Source organism: Trematomus bernacchii, unplaced genomic scaffold (assembly GCF_902827165.1).
Source record: "Trematomus bernacchii unplaced genomic scaffold, fTreBer1.1, whole genome shotgun sequence".
Taxonomy (NCBI): Eukaryota; Metazoa; Chordata; class Actinopteri; order Perciformes; family Nototheniidae; genus Trematomus; species Trematomus bernacchii.
The window spans coordinates 6,086,939-6,108,126 of record NW_022987973.1 but is presented as its reverse complement, the minus strand read 5'-3'; the positions used below and the strand labels follow the sequence as shown (position 1 = coordinate 6,108,126).

Here is a 21,188-nt window from a genome sequence, read left to right as displayed (position 1 = left end):
TCAGTAGCCAGGAGCTATTTCCTAACCTTTTTGAGCGTACATTTTGTTTTGTTTAGAAATGCCCTGAGTCTGATTCATGCAGCTAAGCATATTTTTACCTGGCAGCTGTCAAATAAAACCACAGTTTTCTAAGTTGTCTTTTAAAAAGCTCCCCTGGAGCCGTTTGGGAGTGTAGCATAGCTCCAGGGCTTCTCTGCAGCAGTTAATGAGGAAACTTTTCTCATTTAGAATTCCCAGACCTAGCCCATGGCAACTGGGGTACGATCAAAAAGTGACATCAATGAACGTAGCTCTTGATACATAGAAAAACTAAAACAAGGGGGAGATAAACATCCCAGTTCTTACCTCTGGTGTCAGAGCGTTGTTGTCTGTAGTTTGGCTGGAGAGCAGGATGTGAGTGAAGCCTTCCTCCTTCCTGACCACGATGTCTCGGAATCGACAGTTGCTCTCGTTCTGTCGCACGTTATACCTGAGCCGCTTGTCGAACACGTAGCCTTTATCCTCGGCCAGCTTCCGCTTTACTGAGCTGTGTAGATGCATCTTGCCGTTGGCCAGAGGAGGGCCTGACACTGAGGAGGAAGGATGAAACAGGTCAATGTCTCTTCTTGGACGTGTGTAGCTTTTAGACAGTTAATCACAAACCACCATTAAAAGAAACATTGTCTGAAATATGAATTAAAAAAATAAAATAAATAATAAATAAAATATTTCAACCATGTTGTTGAGTCAAATGTTATCCATTTCAATCGTTCGCTGTACTAGGAGTTAACTTTGATAAATATACACGATACAGGATTTAGAAGGAACATTTTGGGATAACGATTTAAACACCAATCCACATTATTTATACTTCCACCAGGGGAAATTACCAGAGACTTTTCAAAGGATGTTGACAGAGTAGCTCCTAATTCTTAGAGATAAGCTTGGTATACAAATTATTTGTGGAGCTTGATTTTACTGGCTCTACGATATATTTGCATATCTGATGTTGAAAGGTTGTTGGTCTATGTGTGCAACGTTTCCTAAATAATTATGTATACGTGTCTTGTTGTTATGACATCATTCTGTATATTAACAAATATCAAATAGGTGGTGTGAAAGTTGAAAAAACAAGCATTAAACAAAACAAATTGAGAACATGAAGTTTGCATCCATGTCTACAACTAAAATACAATTTGAACTTTGACTAGAATCAGATATATGGACATGCACTCAAAGCGTAGATTGAGGAATTATAGTTATTACATTTGTTGTAATATGTTTGTTATTTTGCATATTCCATTCACTTTTGTCAGGACAATTTACTGACGTCATTATATGGATTTTTATGTAAGAACTCCTGCCACTCACTGACTTCCTGTGCCCTTGCAATCATCTATTTCTGTCATCAGACAACATTTACTCTGCATGATATCAGAGCTTTCACAGTGGGATTCATTGAATTAGAATTTCTGTTGATCACATTAACATATCTGGCTTTTATAGAGCACACACACTTTTTTCTGATTTGCTAAGATTTTAAGGCCTTTTCACACAGAGAGAACTTGACTTTTTGGAGCAGTGCAATCTCTAGATGACCATCATGAATTAAAAAAATGTTTCACCTACAATGATAAAAAGGTTTTCTGTAAAAGCTGAGAAACAAATATCTCTCTCACTTTCATTACTTGAGTAGATAAAAGAAAAAAGAACCTTGACTAAAGCTAAATATGAGTCCTTTGTATAAGATTTAGAGATGCAGTAGTCATACGTCACTCAGGAACACAAGCGCAATCTTCCAGCAAGTGGTGTGATGATTTTTTTAGAACATTTTAAACATGTCAGTGATAAGGATGCTAATATAAAGCTGGATTTTTACCACAAACAACTGTCTGATATTAAAAAAGTCAGTGGAGAATTTAAAACGATCTAAAAGCCCTCTATGAGAGTCTGTGTTTTTAACCATGAATGACTTCCATATAAATAATGCAGTGGAGCTGTAGACCCAGCCAGCACTTTACAAATCAGCATGTCTTGACCTTTGAATCACTGATAGAAACAGCAATCGCAAATTAAGATAAAAAGAGTTTGCTATAGGGTTTCTTCAAATGATCATTACCATTATGTAATGGTAATGATCATTTGAAGAAACTACACATTTGGCATGTTTACATTTTATCATCCCCCAAGATTTCTAAGACTCAAACCTAACATTTGACAATTTAAATGATAGTTTAAAATGACAAATAAACAGCGATTAGCCTGGAAACATGGGATTTCTAATGGCAGCAGTGATTCCAAACGGTTGTAGGACAAGAAGCTGTGGCTTTGGTTTTACTCACAGCCTCTAGACGCATGACAACAGATAATTAAGACGTGCTGTCAGAAAGTGGTGCAGAGTGCTTCCGTTATGAAGTCACAATCATTATAATTTATTAACAATTGCAACATCTTCATCCAACAATTTATTTTAAAAAGGCAATGCTATAATGGCAGTAGGACCTAATATCGCCATTTCTTTGCTGCTGGCCTAAAATCAGAGGCAACCTCTTCCAGCAGATTACTGGGTGGAGCTGAGGGTGCTGAATGGGGTGAGCGCGTAGTCTTTCAAGGATTAGGAAATAAGGATCCATAATGGCTGCCAGACAGATATCTGTTAGGTTGGTGGCTTTAATGTTCTCATATAGAGACGACCCGGTCTCCCTATTGTGGGGCTTTGAAACATGAGAGACTGAGAAACTGACTGACTCCATATAGAAGTTCAATGGAATATTTTCTACTTTGAATTTTACTTTCTTGTGTTCCTAATTGGCATAGCCTCAAAAGTACACTAGCCAAAAGTGAAATACGTTGAATATTGGCAGGAGCTGGTCGATAACAGACAGCAAAACTGAGAGCACATACTATACATATACATATATGCACATATTCTGCATGTTCTGTATTTGAGAACAGACCAGTAAAAGGCCTGACCCCCATAACTAAAAACACAACATTTCTTTAACAGGTATTATGGATAGTGAGAATAGACAAACTAATTATTAATCCTGCCAATTACATTTGTATGTTACTGTTAAAATATGGTAAAAAAAACTAACAAAAAACAGTCATTCTCATCTGGATTTTGAACAAGACCAGATTACTTTTCGTAAACGTTTGTAATGATTAACAATAGGCGTACAGGCCCTGGACTGTGACCCAGGACCCAGGAGTGAATGTCAAAGGCGTTATCAGCTTCTCCTGTAGTAAAGGACCAGATTTAGGAGGAGCTTCAAAAGCTGTGTGTAAGTAGGTGTCACTACAGCAGAAATGTTTTCCTGCATCTATAAAACAGGATATGATAAGGAAAAACATTTTCGGTTAAAACTTCTATGCATGTCATTGACTGGTCTGTGAGTCCTGTATCCACTAAATGTACAAATATAAACAGGATACATCTGCACGGCTTATATTAGCCATTGCTATTTTTAGCCAATCAAACATACTGTATATCAGTACGGTATGGACTTACATGTCTAACAGCCAATAGGCTGGAATAAATGGCAGTACAGACAGGTAATTGGTAATGTCCACCCACACTCTCTTCTAATGCCAATTTTCCACTTGTGATACACTACCCCATTTAGTCCTGTGTCATTTTTTACAAAAATATCCATACCAACTGCTGACACTCAACTCTTTTGTCTACTTGTGACATTTAAAAAGGCAGACTGTCACTTTTAAAAAGGAACACATATTCTCCCTCTTTAAAAATATCACACCCTTGTGTAACAAAGTACACGCACAGATGTAGCTGCTACAGCTTTACTTGCTCTGATTGGACCAGTGACTCTTGGTGTCTGATGTGAGCTCATGCTAGCAAACTTCTAGATATTGCTGTGTAACTGAGATTATCAAATCGGTTTGCTTATTTTATGACTGTTCTCTACTTGTGCTATTGCTATTTTCATTTGAACATTTACCATTATCCTGTACTGTTATCGTAAATTGAGGCTGAGGGGGCCAAGGTTCAGCAAAGGTTATTCTCAATTAACCTGTGATGTCTGTTAGTGGCCCTAAAACATAATGGATACAATAGGATAGGAATTCTGGTTCACTTTTGCGCTCTTTAATGTTACCATATTAGCCATCACATGACAATGTCAATATCTCCCTTATAAAAGCATCAGCTGATCATTAATTTCTTAAAGGTCCCCTATTATACTGTTTTTCATCAATATATTAAAGGTCTCAGATATATACAAAACATGTCTCTGAAGTGTTTGGCTCGAAATACCAAACAGATCACCAAATGTAGCATTCCATAATCCCCTCTGCAAAAAGGGGGGGGGGTACCTTGGTTGGTTATTGGCTAATGGTTACACAAGCCAAAAAATCATTATGACATCATAAAGTGGCCAAAATCTGATCAGCTCATTTTCAGAGAGGTTTTTATATAAATGGATCAGGACAAAAAGTGAGCGAATCTTTTTTTCCTGACATTTTCAGAACCTCTTTACACAGAGGGGACACATGTTTATGTACATAAGACAGGAAAAAGTGGATTTTGCATAACAGGTGACCTTTAACATCTTACCTAGCTCAGTGGTGAACTGTTGTCCAGTGGTTTCCATGGCTCCTAGTTCTCTTTCCGCTCTGTCCAAAGGGAGTCTATGTGGCCTTGCTGCAGTCCTGTACATGAGAGGGTCCATGTCTCCATTCTGCAGTCCGTTATGAGGGACCCTCATTGGAGGAACAAAGTGATGCCCTGCCGGTGGAGGAGCCTTGTACGTCATGGCTTTTCTTATCCGATCCCCTAAGGCATGCTTCCCAGGTCCAACAGCCACCTTCTTCTGCTTCTGAGTGGGACCACCTGACCCTGAACTTCCCATCCCCAGAACAGCTCCTACTCTAACTCCAACAGCTTGGCCAAACGTCCTTTTTTTCTTTCGGGCCTCAGACCGAGCTCTGGAGTTTTCTGTAGCAGATGGCTGGCTGGTGATAAGGGGCTCCTGACGGTTTTTTGGAACCTTGGGCCGTTTGTGTGAATGCAGTTTCAGGCTGTTGTACTGGTCAATAAATTCCTCGCAGTGCAGTAGGTGGTGTTCTGGCTCCCATGTGTCCTCCTTACTGCCATAACCTTTCCATCTTATCAGGTATTCCCACTTGCCCTTCTTGTTCCGCCTCTTGTCCACGATGCGCTCCACCTGAAGGCAACATACAAAGAAATTAGGAAAGGTTTTAAAGAATAAAACATGATGTCAACGATGACCAAAGTAATGTGACAATCTTTTTTGCCATAATCAAGTATTGCTGTAATTTTGTACAGTTTGATTTTAAACTGTATTTTGAGCCATTGCTAGGGAGTGTAAAAACGCAAAAAATGATATATTGTGTGACATTGGTCGTGTTCAATATTAGGGCTTATTCTTTGAGATGAGCTACAAGCTGCTATCATCAATAATCCTTAAACATCAGCCTTTGGAGGCCAAACCAAACCCAGAAAAGCCTGTGTAATTTAGAATGTATTAGACCAGCAGAGAGCATAAAACATCAGCAAATGCTTATTTTGACGAAGGTACTCTATTATGTGCATCTACGAAATAAACCCAGTCTAAAAAGGGACACTTTTCAGAAAATACACAAATTCTTATTTGATTAAACTACATGACTACGGTTCTGGTGTCTTTCTTTATCAGCATAGTAAGAGAACAACCTGAATGTAATAAAGGATGGCATATAACACCAACACATATACATTTGAATTAAAAAAGGAAGATGGTGCATAAGGCAATGACATATTCCATCATTTGCTAAAGGACTAACTACTATGATTGTCTACAAACTTGCGACCAATCACTCAAGTAATCAGAGTGTGAATCATTGCTTTGCAATTCAACTTGATTGCATTCAACTTGATTTGCAAGTCAGAAGGTGCTGATAAGACTCTTCTAAGCAGTACCATAGTTTCATATTAGCACATACATCCCTCTTTCACAGACAGGGTTTTGGCAGACTAAACTTGGGGTTTTAATGCCAGTGAAAAGGAGCAGGAAGTAAACTAAAATGTAAATTCTGGTGGTTTTCGAATGACCAAATCTGGATGAAAGGTTTTGATATTATATACTCATTTAATCCAAACATTCACATTTTGGACTACATCACCAAAAAGTATATAACACACAGGAAACAGACAAAATCACACATCAAATCACATAAAAACAGCCTTACCCCACACAAACATAGACTGTCAGCACCACCTATTCTCAAAATATGCAAGTCCAAACCTGCACCATTGATGACACAATACAGGTTTTGGTTGAATATCTATGCCAGTGTTTCCCCGATATACAAATAGCGGCGGCAGCTGTTTTACCTTTTATTTTTTTATTAAAATAATAATAAGTGGCGACCCTTTTTCATTTTTGATTGTTTGTTATGTGGATTTGTAGTATTTGTGTTACTGCAGGTTCAATAAAGGTGTATTTTTGCTAAATCTTGAGACATTGCCACTGTATGTACTAGGCAGGGCCGATTTTTGGCATAGGCGGCAGATCTGGGGGGCGCTGCGCTGGTAGCTCTGGGAGGGGAAAAAACTTTTTTGACCGTTGGCGCTCATCCTAATTTTCGGCCTTGATGTAACAACATTCATAATTAAGTAAATGTAACACCCTTTTCACCCCGGTTACACTTTTCATTTTCCCTGTACAATGGGCGCTGTAAGTGATGAAAGTGGGGGATGTTGGCTTATCAGGCGCCCGCAGCTCACAGCCAAAGTGCGAGCGTGGGAGCGAGAGAGCGAGCAAGGGAGAGAGAGAGAGGGCGCACCGGTACCGGCGCTGTTGTTATTAGAATCTGGTGCTAGCTGCGCTAACGGATATAAGAAGAAGATGTTTCTACAACCAGGGTGGAGGAGAGCTCTCCTGTCAGACTGAGAGGCTCAGTGAGGTAAAGGACTCTCTGAGTGTTTAGATAGTTCATTTTAGTCTAAGTTATCTCAGTGAGTCTCAAACGTTTTGATCACAAATTATGTAAACACATATTTCCAAGGCACTCCTTTATAATTATTAGGATGAATAAAAACAGGTTTGAAATCATTCCAGTGTATACTATAGGACAGTAAACCAAAAATATCTTTTAAAGTTGGAGAGATACAAAAATATGCATAAATAAATAAATGTTAACTAGGTAAAATAAGATATGAATGAACAACAAAAATAAAATAAGTTACATTTATTTGTTATTGGCTATGGTAGGTTATTGGTTATGTTCATATACTTATTTGATTATTAAAATGTAAACCGATCTTTTTCATATGGGTGTTTTAGAGTTGTACCCCCTAGATCAGGTCTCTAGTTGTGTGCTCAAAGTGCACCAGATTGAAGCATTTTACTTTACAATGTTCAAAAAATCTTCCCGGGGGGGCATACCCCCGGACCCCCCTAGAGCAGTGGTTCTCAAACTTTTTTCAATAGTGCACCCCCGTTGAAAAAGAAATTCAGCCAAGTACCCCCTGATCAGCGCAAAAACTATTTGTTAGGGAAAAACTGCCTATATAAAGAGGTACAGTTCAGCCTGAGCCTTGCACCATCAGTGTCTGATTTAATAAAACAACATTGTAACTGACACTTCACTTAAATGCTACATTTCAAATGTTTACAATCCATCACTAAATTCATGGCAAACCAATTTTAACATCATGCAATAATGCTAAGACGACATTAGTTGAATTGAACTGATCTTTTTGATAAGTTGTACTTACAATTTAGTGAGAAACATGGGCTTGTGCTTCACTGAGGATCTTTATCATTCTGACAGGGAGGCCACTGCAGTTATTACACTTCACGTTTTGAAATATGTGTAACTCTGTTAATATAAAACCCACACTGCTCAAACTTCGTAAATGTTCCTAAAATTGGTATATTTATGTATTTATTTATTTTGGGGCGTGGGGAATGAAGAGAAAAAAAAAAAAGAGCATTTTATGAGCATGGGATTTTGACCCCTCATATAAACAAATGCATAATGCTGCACTATACTTTGCAGCCACAAGCCGTTGCCAAGCAACGCTTATTGTTTAGGTCCTTTGACACGCAGGCAGTCATATAATTAACTAGAACTAGCTAGATCTGATTTGGACATAAACGCGAGTGAAGTATAACCGGACGCGAGAGAGAGATCAGAGATCAGATCAGCTGCTGCTGACGGAGAACACGCAGCTCTTCCGGATCACAGCTCCACCCGCTGTGATGGACCGTTGAGCGGAGCAAAATACACTAAGAGTTAGACCTAATACACTTAGCTAGTTTATCTACTCTGGAACTAGCTAAACTAGTTATAAATATGTGTATTCTTTACTGTTGGGTCACTTATTACAGGTTCAGCAAGCTGCACAAGACTGACCGGCTGTCAGGAGACGAGAGAGAGGAAAAGAGAGCACCCCGTTTATTTTTCCCATTTTATTATCCAGAATTACTGTAAACTTTTGAATAAAGTAGTTAATCTACTATTAGTAGTTTGTTTAAATGCATTAATTATGTTGTTTTTTTTCATTAACCCCTAGGGGTCCGCGTACCCCCATTTGAGAACCACTGCCCTAGAGGATGTGACGTCCACCCCCCAATTCAAACATGTTCATACAATACTGAATACATTTGAAGCCATTTTGACGTATATTACCTATGTCAATACATTTCTGTTTTTGTAGTGTATTTGTCTTTTGTAGAGATTTTTCATTTATTCTTTATAAAATCTCGCCTAGGGCAGAAAATTGTCTAGAACCGGCCCTGGTACTAGGCCTCAAGAGCCTTTCTTGTGCTGGCAGACACATAGAAACAAATTTGCGGGGCGCACTACGCACGTGCACACACTAAAAGATTCCACGCGCTCCGCGCTCACATTATGCTGGGCCCACATGCCTTAGCACCACTGCTATGACTCCATCCTAGGGGAAATACTGTATGCGTAATGTTCTTTATCACTGCCTGACATCAGGGTACATTTATGCTGACAAGCACATGACGTGCAATGTACAAATCACAAGCATCCTCAGGCATCTTCTGATTTTAGTGTCTAATAGCCAACAGTTACTCTAAAACAGGGATCACCAACTACATTTGTCCAAGGGCCAAAATTATTCCTAGAGACACTTTCGGGGGTCAGCGATTTTATATATAGCCCTGAATTTTGAAGGGGGGGGGGGTGCTAGTGGAGCACGCTCATGTACTGTCAAGTCACCGGAGCCTCGTAGCGGGGGCTACTGCGGAGCTCATAAAGCAGACTCTTCACGTTAACGAAGGGTCTGCTGCCTCTGTTGGACTCTGTTGGGGGGGGGGGGGGGGGGGTGCTGGTGGAGCACGCTCATGTACTGTCAACTCGCCGGAGCGCATAAAGCAGACTCTTCGCACTAACGAAGGATCACTTCTTCTTCAGGGCAGGGAAGGCTACGCAGTACGCAGGCTACTGTTCCGCAGCTGCTGCCTCTCTGTTGGACTCCGGTACTGCACATTACTCACGAGACGTTGGCGAACGCACTAACCACTCCGCCAGCGCCACAGCGCGTGCCGGTTGAGAATGTCTGGCGTGCCAGATTTGGCCCGCGGGCCGCCAGTTGATGGTGACTGCTCTAAAAGATACATGCTTATTCCAGCATTCTGGTCTTTAAGACTTAGAATACAAGTAAGGAAAATAAAAGTTTGTACTCATAAGACATTTTGTGCTGTGAGACTGATGGAAAATGGTTTCAAGGTTTCTTCAGAGCCTCTAGCACAGTGATGGCATTAACTGCTCATCATGTCCTCAGATGTGCCGTGCGCATTAACAGGAGTAAACAGCCTTTGATCGGTGTGCCGCAGGGGTGTCACAGAAATGAACAGACAATTAGGTTGCTTAAAGTCCCAAACAATGTCACACTTAACAGCATTGCAGAGAGACACGCATGCAGAGAAAAGAAGAGAAGGAAGGAGAAAGCATGGGGTAAACCGGTGTAATCGGAGAGGGTTAGAAACACTTGATGCTCAAGAACGAGCTGGCACAGAGTTAGAAAATGTGGGGCAGTGTTATCCTCCAACACCAAGCATACAGTAGTGTTTTCACCACAATGTTTGTATACATTCTGACTATCAGCAGCATTTTTTACAGGAGGACCAAGCAAAAGGCTCCATTTACATTAAGCCATCTCAGATTGTAAAGACTATTTTGTGTGAAATGACCTGCATCAGCACTAGTGCTTTCGCTCTCTACAGGATTTTGCGGAGACCTCTGCCCGCAGTAAAAACGGCTGAACAATCGAAAAAGGCCAATCTTTTCTTCTTCATCCTCTATTCAATTGGCAAACCACAAAACCGAGCATCACAGCAGACATATGGTCAGTGGGACAGACCACAACATTCTAACTGGAGGAACACTTTTTGAAGGGGGAACAGACTTTTAAAGACCAAATAAAAAGTGCTAATTTATGGTTGTGTCATCGCCTGACAGAATCAGCAAAAGTACAGGGTTTGACAACAGCGCCATTGTGTGTACAGCAGTAGCGTAGGCAGAAATGTACTTTAGGGCGGGCCTGTATAAAATAGGGTGGGCCAGCTTTTTCCAGGGGGAAAAATGACTTTAAAGTAGGCCTGGCCTATAATAATAATATATAATAATGCCCATTGCCAAGCATCGTTGTAGCATTTCCCTCCGAATAATGGTCGAAGACCTGACTGATGATATGAATTTATTGAAATCTCCAATATCAACGTAAGAGCTATAAAGACACAAAAATAACAAATACATTTAGGCTCCATCCGTATTAGAATCACTTTAGCATACTACCAAAAGTGAACTGTAAACAGACAGCAAAGCTACAAAACAGCATACAAACGAATTAGGACACAACCCACATGTTTATATTATAGTTAATACTAACTTTGTGCCTCTTCGGGGGGTGCTAAACTTAAACATAAACTTTATCCTTTACTTTCTCCGTCTTTATATGTAGATTAATCTCCGCTCCTTTTCTCCATCACGTTGTTTCCATAGCAACAACAACTTCCTGTCAACAGCGTAAACTCGCCTTCAAAATAAAAGCATCTAAATAACACAGGAAGTTAACCTAAATTACATTTAAGACATATTTACAACTGCAACGAAAGTAACAAAAACAATGTAATATCCTTTTCAGTTTCACAGAACACAAATTGGGTTATTTACAATCGTTATGTAACTCTTTTATTGCACTAGGTAACAGCAACAATAGGTTGTAGCATTCAAACTCATGGACTCGCCGACAACAACACGGCACTCGATCAGCTGTTTGGGTTTATTGATAAAACCGAGACTTCACGGCCAGATGCGGCGTTCGTTGTGGCCGGAGATTTCAACACCGCCAACATGAAGAAGGTTTTGCCAAAATATTACCAACACATCAACTTCCCGACGCGCGGGGGAAACATACTGGACCATGTTTATTCCCCTTTCCGGAATGGATATAAGGCTCTCCCTCGCCCTCCCTTCGGCAAATCAGACCATATCTCACTACTGTTGTTGCCTGCTTACAAGCAGAAACTTAAAAGGGACAGACCGATAACAAGGACAGTACAACGATGGAGCGAGGAGTCAGATTCAGCACTGCAGGATTGCTTTGCATCTACGGATTGGAGTGTGTTTGAGGACAATAACATCAACACACACACGGACACTGTCATCTGCTACATTGGGAAATGCATCGATGACGTGGGTACCGAAGGTTTCTGTACGGACATTCCCAAATCAAAAGCCCTGGGTAAACGGTGAGGTGCGCGGCAAACTGAAAGCGCGCACTCTCGCGCACACAGCGGGAGATTTGGAGGAGTACAGGAAGTCTAGGTATGATCTCCGGAGAGCAATAAAAAATGCAAAGAGACAGTACAAAGAGAAGGTGGAATCTGACTTCAAAGGCTGTAACACTAGGAATATGTGGGCGGGACTAAGGACAATGACTGACTACAAAGGAGCAGCGGGGGGTGCTGCGGGAGTGTCTGCGTGCGCATCTCTCCCAGATGAGCTAAACAGTTTTTTTGCACGCTTTGAGAGCAGCCAGGCTGTGGAGGTACAGAGGGACCAGGAGCTACACTGCCCTTTTGTTTTAAATAGGGCAGATGTGTGTAAATCCTTTAAAAGGGTTAACCCACACAAGGCTCCTGGACCTGATGGCATCCCTGGCCGTGTTCTCAGGGTGTGTGCAGTTCAGCTGGCAGAGGTGTTCACAGACATCTTCAACAGGTCCCTGCTGCAGTCTGTAGTCCCCACATGTCTTAAACACTCCACCATCATTCCTGTCCCCAAAAAGACAATCATCACCTGCCCCAACGACTACCGCCCAGTAGCACTCACCTCCATCATAATGAAGTGCTTTGAGCGGTTAGTCAAATTATTCATCACCTCCTCCCTCCCTGAATCTCTGGACCCCCTGCAGTTTGCCTACAGAGCAAACAGGTCCACAGACGACGCCATAGCCCTCACCCTCCACACTGCCCTCTCACACCTGGACCCGAAGAACAGGAACACATATGTGAGAATGCTGTTCATTGACTACAGTTCAGCATTCAACACCATTGTGCCCTCCAAGCTGGCCATCAAGCTCAGAGACCTCGGGCTCAACAGCGCCCTCTGCGACTGGATCCTGAACTTCCTGACGGGCAGACCCCAGGCAGTGCGGGTGGGAAATATCACATCCTCCACCCTGATTCTCAACACCGGTGCCCCTCAAGGCTGCGTGCTCAGCCCTCTCCTCTACTCCCTGTTCACCCACGACTGCGTGGCCACACACAGCTCCAACACCATCGTGAAGTTTGCTGATGACACGACCGTCATCGGCCAGATCACAGACGATGACGAGACGGCATACAGAGAGGAGGTCGAAAACCTGACATCTTGGTGCCAGGAGAACAACCTCCATCTCAACATCAGCAAAACAAAGGAGCTGATTGTGGACTACAGGAAGCAGCAGGGAGAGGGACACGCCCCCATCGCCATCAATGGGACTACGGTGGAGAGAGTCAAAAGCTTCAGGTTCCTTGGGGTCCACATCACTGAGGACCTGACATGGTCTCTTCACACCACCACCATCACCAAGAAAGCTCGACAGCGGCTCTTCTTCCTCCGCAGGTTGAGGAGGTTCAAAATGGATTCCAGGATACTCTGCAACTTCTACAGGTGCACGATAGAGAGTATCCTCACTGGCAGCATGACGGCCTGGTACGGCAGCTGCACCGACCTCGATCGTAAGGCTTTACAGAGGGTGGTGAAAACTGCACAGCACATCACCAGGACGGAGCTGCCATCCATGGAGGACCTTTACTCCCAGCGGCTCAGGAAGAAATCACTACGGATTATCAAAGACCCCCATCACCCCAGCCACAAACTGTTCTTTCTGTTGCCGTCTGGCAGACGTTACCGCAGCATCCTGGCAAGGACAAGAAGATTCGGAGACAGTTTCTTCCCGCGGGCACTGAGACTGTTAAAAAAATTGAACTGTTGAAACAACTTCAAACATTCAACTGCTACTCAGTAGTATGTATCTAATACCTAATATATATATATCATTCCAATAACTTGTATATAGACTCATACTGCACTATTCCACATCATAACTTTATTTCATTTTTATAACTATTATTATTTTTGTATTGCTCTTGCTCTTATTGTTATTATGTTATGTTATTATGTTGCATTGTTGGAGAAGCCTGTGACATAAGATTTTCAACTGCATAATTACTCTGTAGCTATGTCAGATTGACAATAAAGAACCTTGAACCTTGAACTTGCAGTGGTCCTCACTTTTTTTATGTCTCTCCAACGAGTTACGCAGGTGTTTCCAGTCTACATATCCATCCCTCGTAAATGCACCTTCAGCTCCTGGGCTGGGGAAATGTCTGCACATTGTACAGAAAAGCGCGTCCCTGCAGGCAGCTCTCTGCCTCTCTCACGTTACTATGGCGCGTGCCGGAACCAACAACCAGTTTTTACCGTAAATGAGTTTGGTTCAGAGGATAAAACACATACAACATTAATTCAACTCGATATTTGTTCACTTGAATTTCACTTTGAATGCTTGGATATTCTCAATGGGTGAATACCATTTTTTTATAATAATAATAAAACAATTTAATTAAAACATTTACATTTACACCGAAGCTTTCTCAGGGTGGGCCAATGAGTAAACTGGGTGGGCCTGGGCCCACCCTGGCCCTATGGTGGCTACGCCACTGGTGTACAGCTGTATTGACATTTAAAATCAACTTTCATAGAGAGGGGTAAAGGCGACTTAAGATTGTTTTCTTAACTTAACTTTACTTAAGCACACCCCAACCCTAACTGGGCATCATTGTTTTGCAAAACATACAAATTGAAACACCATGCTTGTACTCGATATACTCGGGAGTCTTTGGTCGAGAAATCTCTGGTTTTGAGTGGGCAACGGCTAAAATGAAAAGGAAAAGATGCATTTACAAATGTGTCCGATACATCATTTGTAAGTAAAAAACGAATATTATTACCCGAACTCAACAGTGTAAGAGTGCACTACATATTGTATTGCTACTTCCCGTTTAAACTTGGAGCAAAAACACATACCATAGTTTTGTACTCAAAGTTGAACAAAGCAAAAATAGTCCATGCAGGTAAAGACCTTTTTGTTTCAGTCCCAAAAGACTGAGATCAACTGGGGACTTAAAACCACTTGTTTTTTGTTTGATTTGACTGCATGCACCATCATTGATTATTGCAATTGTTTTCGATGTATCTTTATGGTTCAAATGCATTATTGTAACTCTCTTTTTATAAAAGTTGAATAAATGTATTGTTATGTAAAGGAAAATCTACGTTAATTGAGTGTGAACGCTGTATAAAAGGTTTTCTTTCTAATCCACAGATGTCAAAAAAACATTCATTATCCATTCGTAACTTTTGCTTCTGGCTTTATTTATATCCTAAAGGTAGGTTTTGCTTTACTGTCATATAACATAAGGTATAAGGGGGAATATAATTGCCAGTGACTCATCTGTATGCCATCATCTCATTGGTCCATCAGTGTTAATCGGGCACCGTTAAGCTGAAGAGTTTATAGGCATTACAGCATAGCTACAGAGCCCACGCACACAGCTGCTGTAGTTGACATAGCTAACGCACACCTCCAAATGTAACTGCACATTAAAAAGGTACGGTGGCTTTGGAGTTACCTCATACAAAACCGTAAATGGTCAGCTCGGGCTGTTTGTGTTTTCTCCTGCAAGTTAAAGAGATGGATTAAACTAAGAATAAAAGGTCCTTTTTTCTTAAATGACAGCTAGCAAAGACAAGCCAACTACAAAACTTAAATTCACATCAACCAAAAACTGCATGAGAGAAAACAATGCTATGGGAATCAGTGAAACTCCCTTTAATTCTATATGTCTACCATACATACAGCTATAATCCATCAGAAGCTTGTTTTTAATAAGGTACACTAGCATGAACATTCACAAGTTCAAGCAATGTATGACCCTTTGCAGTCAGTAGATTTGTTCATATTTACTTTAGTGTAATTTTGAGAGAACATGTCATTGACTACTGCTTGTTAAATCAGATACAGAGGATTGGAAAAATAGATTTTATACATCCGTGGTGAATGGTGATACATGCTCAATATTTCCCGAGATGTTTTGAGCACATTAAACAGCCTTTGATGGGTGTCCTGCTTGGGGTGTCACTGAAATGAATAGGATATTTGAATGCGCACTGTCCCGGATGTCACACTCAACTATATATCAGAATAGAAGGGAGACATACAAAGAAAAGGAGAATCAAAGTGGAGGAGGCAGATTGAGGAGGTTTAGTAACACTTGATGCCAGTATGAGCTGAAAGACTGGAGGTGGGCATGTCCTCCATCAGCAGCCAAATGTATTTTTAGCATCATCCAGCCCAAAGCTTAGTGAGAAGAACATATTGTCAGGGACGTAAAGACAGGTGTGTAATGTAAACCTTCACTATGTGGTTACAGGTGCAGTAGAGCACGTCTGACCACATCCCCATAGCCAGCTGAGCCTGCATTGAAGGACAATTTGCACCACTCGACTGCATGACACCGACAAGACCAGGAAGTAACACCTGCGTTACACACTGGAATAATATACTATTTTACTAGAACATCCCACTTTTTTTTTTTAGCATGATATCAAATATGTATTATGTCTTTACATTTCGTATAAACATGCTTTACACAAAAATCTAAAATAACCACTTTTTTAACATGGAAAATCCCAGTTTTATTAACAGTCAAAGTCGAGGTTTTTGGTAAATTAGTCGAAAAACTGTGCTTAATAAACATCTTCCATATTATTATAAATTTTTTTAAACTTGCTTTGACTTTGGAAATATACCTCAGGTGACAAAAGGATGTTGTTAAAGTTGGAATTTAAATCTGTGTCTAAAATCTAAGAGTTACAATGACTATTACATGAATAATATGTTTAAAATGTTGGAATATTAACTGAATGGTAAGTTATGTACCTCTAGTGTTGTGAAGGAACATCCTGTTAGAGTCTGCAGTTTTGTGATTTTTTTCACTACTATTCGCTTTAGAGCACTGTCAAAACAAATTGATAGCCGTAATGTTACAATATGCCATTTGTTAGATTCAATAACATTTTGATCAAAAACTACAGTCTACAACAACCCATTAGCTGACTGCTGCAATGTAAACAAATAGTGGACAGGGAGATGTGATTTTGTCATCAATTAGCTGCAAAACAAGCTGGTGAGGAAATTAAGTGCATCGTTATATATTAAAACGTTGCTCCTGTTTTCTTCTGGGAAATTAAAAGATGTTGGATACAATTGGGTGTGGGGGGAAATATATTTAAAAAGGGGTCCAAAACCTCCTTAAAATCTGGTCAGCATTGGTATCACCAAAGTCAACGGGATATAGCCCACAGACACCATGTATGTCAGTGCAGAAAATGAAAGGTTAATCCTCTGCGCGCACCATGGATATTTGTACCAAACATCAGCATGGCTAAAGAAGAAGCACATTTGAGCAAAGCTTAAGAGTGCAATGAAGGAACACTGAACCACTGCCTTTTACACTAAATGTAATGACTGTTTGTAACCATGATCGAGAAGAATAGTGAAAAAATTGAATAAATCTTTTGTTACTCATTAATGAAAATACAATCTTGTATACAGCCGTATTTCAAGATATATTTAAAAATGTTGGATTTAAATGGACTGTAAGAGTTGTGTGAATATATTTATAGTATAGATATTGGCAGTAAACAAATAATCAATACATATTTAAAAGATAGGGAAAACCTTACATTCAATACACTTTATAAACAGTAAGTCTATAGATAATCTAGATTTTGTTCTTCGAATGTATGCTTACAGTAGAGGTGTAATATGACATTCAGAGCATTGATATCATATGGGGATGTTTCTGGATGGGATGTATTCTGGCTTATAGCACTGTCCTGTCCCCTGTAGTGTTTAGGAAGCATAACACCTCCCGTTTACCTTAGGTTAGCACTGTTTGCTATGTCAGCATGTAAGCTGTTGTTTGTATTGTCCTGGCTGTTAGCAGTGTTACTGTTAGCCAGTGCCATGGTGAGTACCCTATGGAGGCAATCCCTTTGATCTGAATGTCATTTTCAGCCCCTTAAAGTGGTAAATGTGCTTATTAAATAAAGGGTGAGCAGTGAGAAACTGTAAACAGCAACTGACCCCATTAACTGTTGTTTCTTAACTACACTGTAGAATTACCATTGCCCACAATAGCTGCCTCGATCCATTTGACTTTACAAAGCCGGCAGAAAGCTTTACTTTTATCCGTGATTTTGCAAAAATGCTTATTTCTCAGATGGTTTGATGTCATGATATCTGTAAGACACAACTTGTTACCCTTTTTCACAGTAAAAAAGTGAATGATGGCCTAGTTTACACAGTATATGAAGCAATGGATCAGAGTGACAGGGCACAACTGGTGCGCACAGTATTAAAATCAGACTGATCTTGGCCACACGTTATTTTCAATATAAAACCAGAAAATAACATTCGACTCAACTTTGTCCTTAGCATTACTCACTGATGGGGGTCACTGCTTGCTCTTCTCAAAGCCTTTCAGTCAAGGCTTCACATCCTTGACTCCCCAACATTTTCTCAACAAAATATATATCTTTTAACCTTCACTTTTCAAACGATTCCTTACAGCTCCATCTAGCAAACCAATCTACAAAACCTTGTTAGCTATAGCCATTGGTGCTGGCACTACCAGCATGCCAAACTATTTGAAATGATTACTTGGAAACATCAACATTAGGTGAAATTGTTCATATTTTGATATTAATGTTATATATTTCAACTGTTTATAAATTAAAGCTAATCAGTGGCATCAGCAAACTCTTCTTAGCTTCTCAATGTTGGTCCATCTAAACAATTGGAGCTGTTCAACCCAGAGATTCAACTAACTATTTCAATGCCTGCCAACAAATAATCACTGACAAAGATAAAAATCATAGTTTTAGAGTGATAAATTAATCAACTTCCATTTAACACTGGGTAATAGTACAGGTAGCCATACACCAATCCAAGAGCCCACAAACTTAAAGCATTTTCTAAGTAGAAATTTGATTTATAAGCAAAAGTATAATATTGACAAGTATTGCCTTGATGTAATTCACGCAATTATGAATTCAGAAGTTAACCTGAATGTTTTCCTCAAAGCAAACAAGTTTTAAAGCACAGTATTAGTATGTTTGACTGCATGAAGCTTATCCCAGTTAAAAGAAGCATAATAAAGCCAAAAACAATATATACACATCCATGTTGTGAGATGAAAGCATATAAAATAATAGCCAACAAAAATGAACATAATTGGGTGGTGATGTTTTAATAAGGACTTTTTTCACATCACCGCACGTCCATGGATCCTCTTCCAACAATAACTAAACATATATAGACAGTCAGCAGAGACAACTGTAATAAAACAGTTTATGAAAAGGAAATCACACACTGATTCTCACATATTTAATATAGCCTACTGTCTTCAACAGATGTCCTGCCTCATCATATATTGTATGTCAGTGTTGTGAGTAGTGTTATCTGCTTGAACACCCCTGAGAGGATGCCCATGTTCCTTTTAGATATCATTTCTTTGTGGCGTGTTTGAAATGTGATCTTTACTTTAAAACATAGAATACTTGTTTTGTCTAACTATATAATTTGTCCTTGGAAGTCGTCAGACATTCGCAGCCCCCCCATCTCTCTCTGTCACCACAATATGACACCATGTCAGCATGACAAAGGCTAATGGCAGTAAGTCAGAGAAGCTGATGTTGAAACCAGGCTTCATGCAAATTCTGGCACAGGTTCCAGAGTGATGTTACGCACGAGGGCAGCGTGACCTTCCTACTACACATTTGGGCAACTTTTACGCCCAAAACTGTCGGAGTCACTATTAAAAAAATTCGCACATCAACTGCAAAAGGAGCTCACACATAGCCTACTTGTTAACACTGCTCGATACAAAAATAAACTAGTGTCTCATATTATGTGCCAAACATCCAACAAAACAGTCACACAGATGTAAAGGCTGTGATGACAACATATATTTTTGGCATGTATGCGCACCTTCAAAACCATCACTCCGTCTGTAGCTATTCACCATGACCGTTCACACAGCGCCGCTGTCACTTTACCACGACTTTCAACTCGGCGACAGACTGAGGAGTTCAGCCCGTAAATGGCATCTTATCTCTTCACTACAGTCGTGAAGAATTATGTCAAAGTATATCAGAAGCGACACAAAGTATACGCATAAATTAACCAACATAGTCTTTGCAAAGCATGAGAAGGGTTAGTTTCGCCTGTTAAAGGGCTTAGTACACCGCTTTTTACATGCGCGACGCCCTCCCCTTTACTTCCTAATTCCATTTTTCGTCAATATTACAAAGCATTTTCCATAGACATGGTTTTATCCTACCTCGTAAAGGTCTCCTGAAGCCATTCTCGGGTGCGGACTCCGGCGGAGCGAGGTTCTTGCCTGCCTTGTTGGCTTTTTTTGGACCCTACTCTCTCGGTGTTTCGCCGAAAGCTCCGATAGACGGGAATTAGCGAGCAGCCGTGTTATTCTGAGCAATCCGCAGTAGCAGATCAGCAGACAGTGTCAATCGAGCCCGGCGCTCTGCGATGGATCGTTCCACACTTTAAACAAACAACCATCGGGGCGGTGCTGTTTACCCAGACCCAAGTCGAGGACTGTCTGAAAATTAGCCCCCAGCTAAAGAATGCACAGCCTGATGGTCTGCATGCGCCCTGTGTTGCAATCCAACTACTCAACGGGAGATGGTATGCTAGATGTCCTGTGTTCACAGAGACCAGCTGAGACAGTTTCCTCTCTATCACCCACTCTGCTCTTTACTGTAAACAGAAGATATTATTTAACCTTGTTTAAGAGTCCATCAGGAAACATTCAGAAGAAACTATTTTAAAGGAGTAATGACTTACTGGAAGTTTCACTCCTATAGCTTTAAATTCATGCTCATGCATATCCCCTTTTTACTTTCGTGTCACAACAAAATGTGAACTAATTTGACTATGTATACAGACATGATGTATTAATTCATTAAAAATACAGTACACAATAATCACATTTCCATTTTACAATCCTCCTGTTGCATTTAAAATGAACTCATTCAACAAGGACACAGTTGGGCTGCATCAACACAACATTATCCGTGTTGTACTCCACAGGTTTATGGGAGTATATGGTAAAGATTGATATGGTAAGGAAACACGTGAATAAGCATGTCTTCATTACTGACTATTTGTGACTTTGAAATAATGTGACTTCAACTAAAATGGTCAGAAGTCCTTAATCGTTAAAGGTTAAAGAAAGATAGTAAATGTAAATATACTGTTATCATAGACTACCTGACTTATGTGTCTTCTTTGTATTTCATTCTCAGTGTAATTCTTCTCTATCAACCATTGTATATCTGGAATTTTTGATGCCATGCACAATGTAGAAATAATAATTTAAAGAGGTCAACTGAATTATGCAGTGTAGAAAGTAGCAATACATTTGATTTATTTTGAAGTAGATTTTCTATATCATTCTTTTTAAACTACAAATGATGACCACATGCCTCTGCATACATAGTCGACCACTTACTCAACAAACCAGGAAAAACATTATGTTTCTAAGACAAACTCTGTACTCATATACAGTACAATG

General features: G+C 40.2%; 1 protein-coding gene across 1 annotated transcript in view; it reads right to left on the bottom strand.

The window, feature by feature from the left end:
- cdyl (chromodomain protein, Y-like) overlaps positions 1-20,265 on the bottom strand; it is a 45,411-nt gene extending 25,146 nt beyond the window's left edge. Inside the window, exons 1-3 of the mRNA XM_034117098.1 lie at positions 19,935-20,265; positions 4,556-5,165; positions 346-569 (exon numbers count right to left, since the gene is read on the bottom strand). Of these exons, the coding sequence (XP_033972989.1) occupies positions 346-569; positions 4,556-5,165; positions 19,935-19,958 (858 nt within the window). The 5' untranslated portion in view covers positions 19,959-20,265. The remainder of the gene's footprint in view (positions 1-345; positions 570-4,555; positions 5,166-19,934) is intronic.
- Between the last annotated feature and the right edge of the window lie 923 nt (positions 20,266-21,188).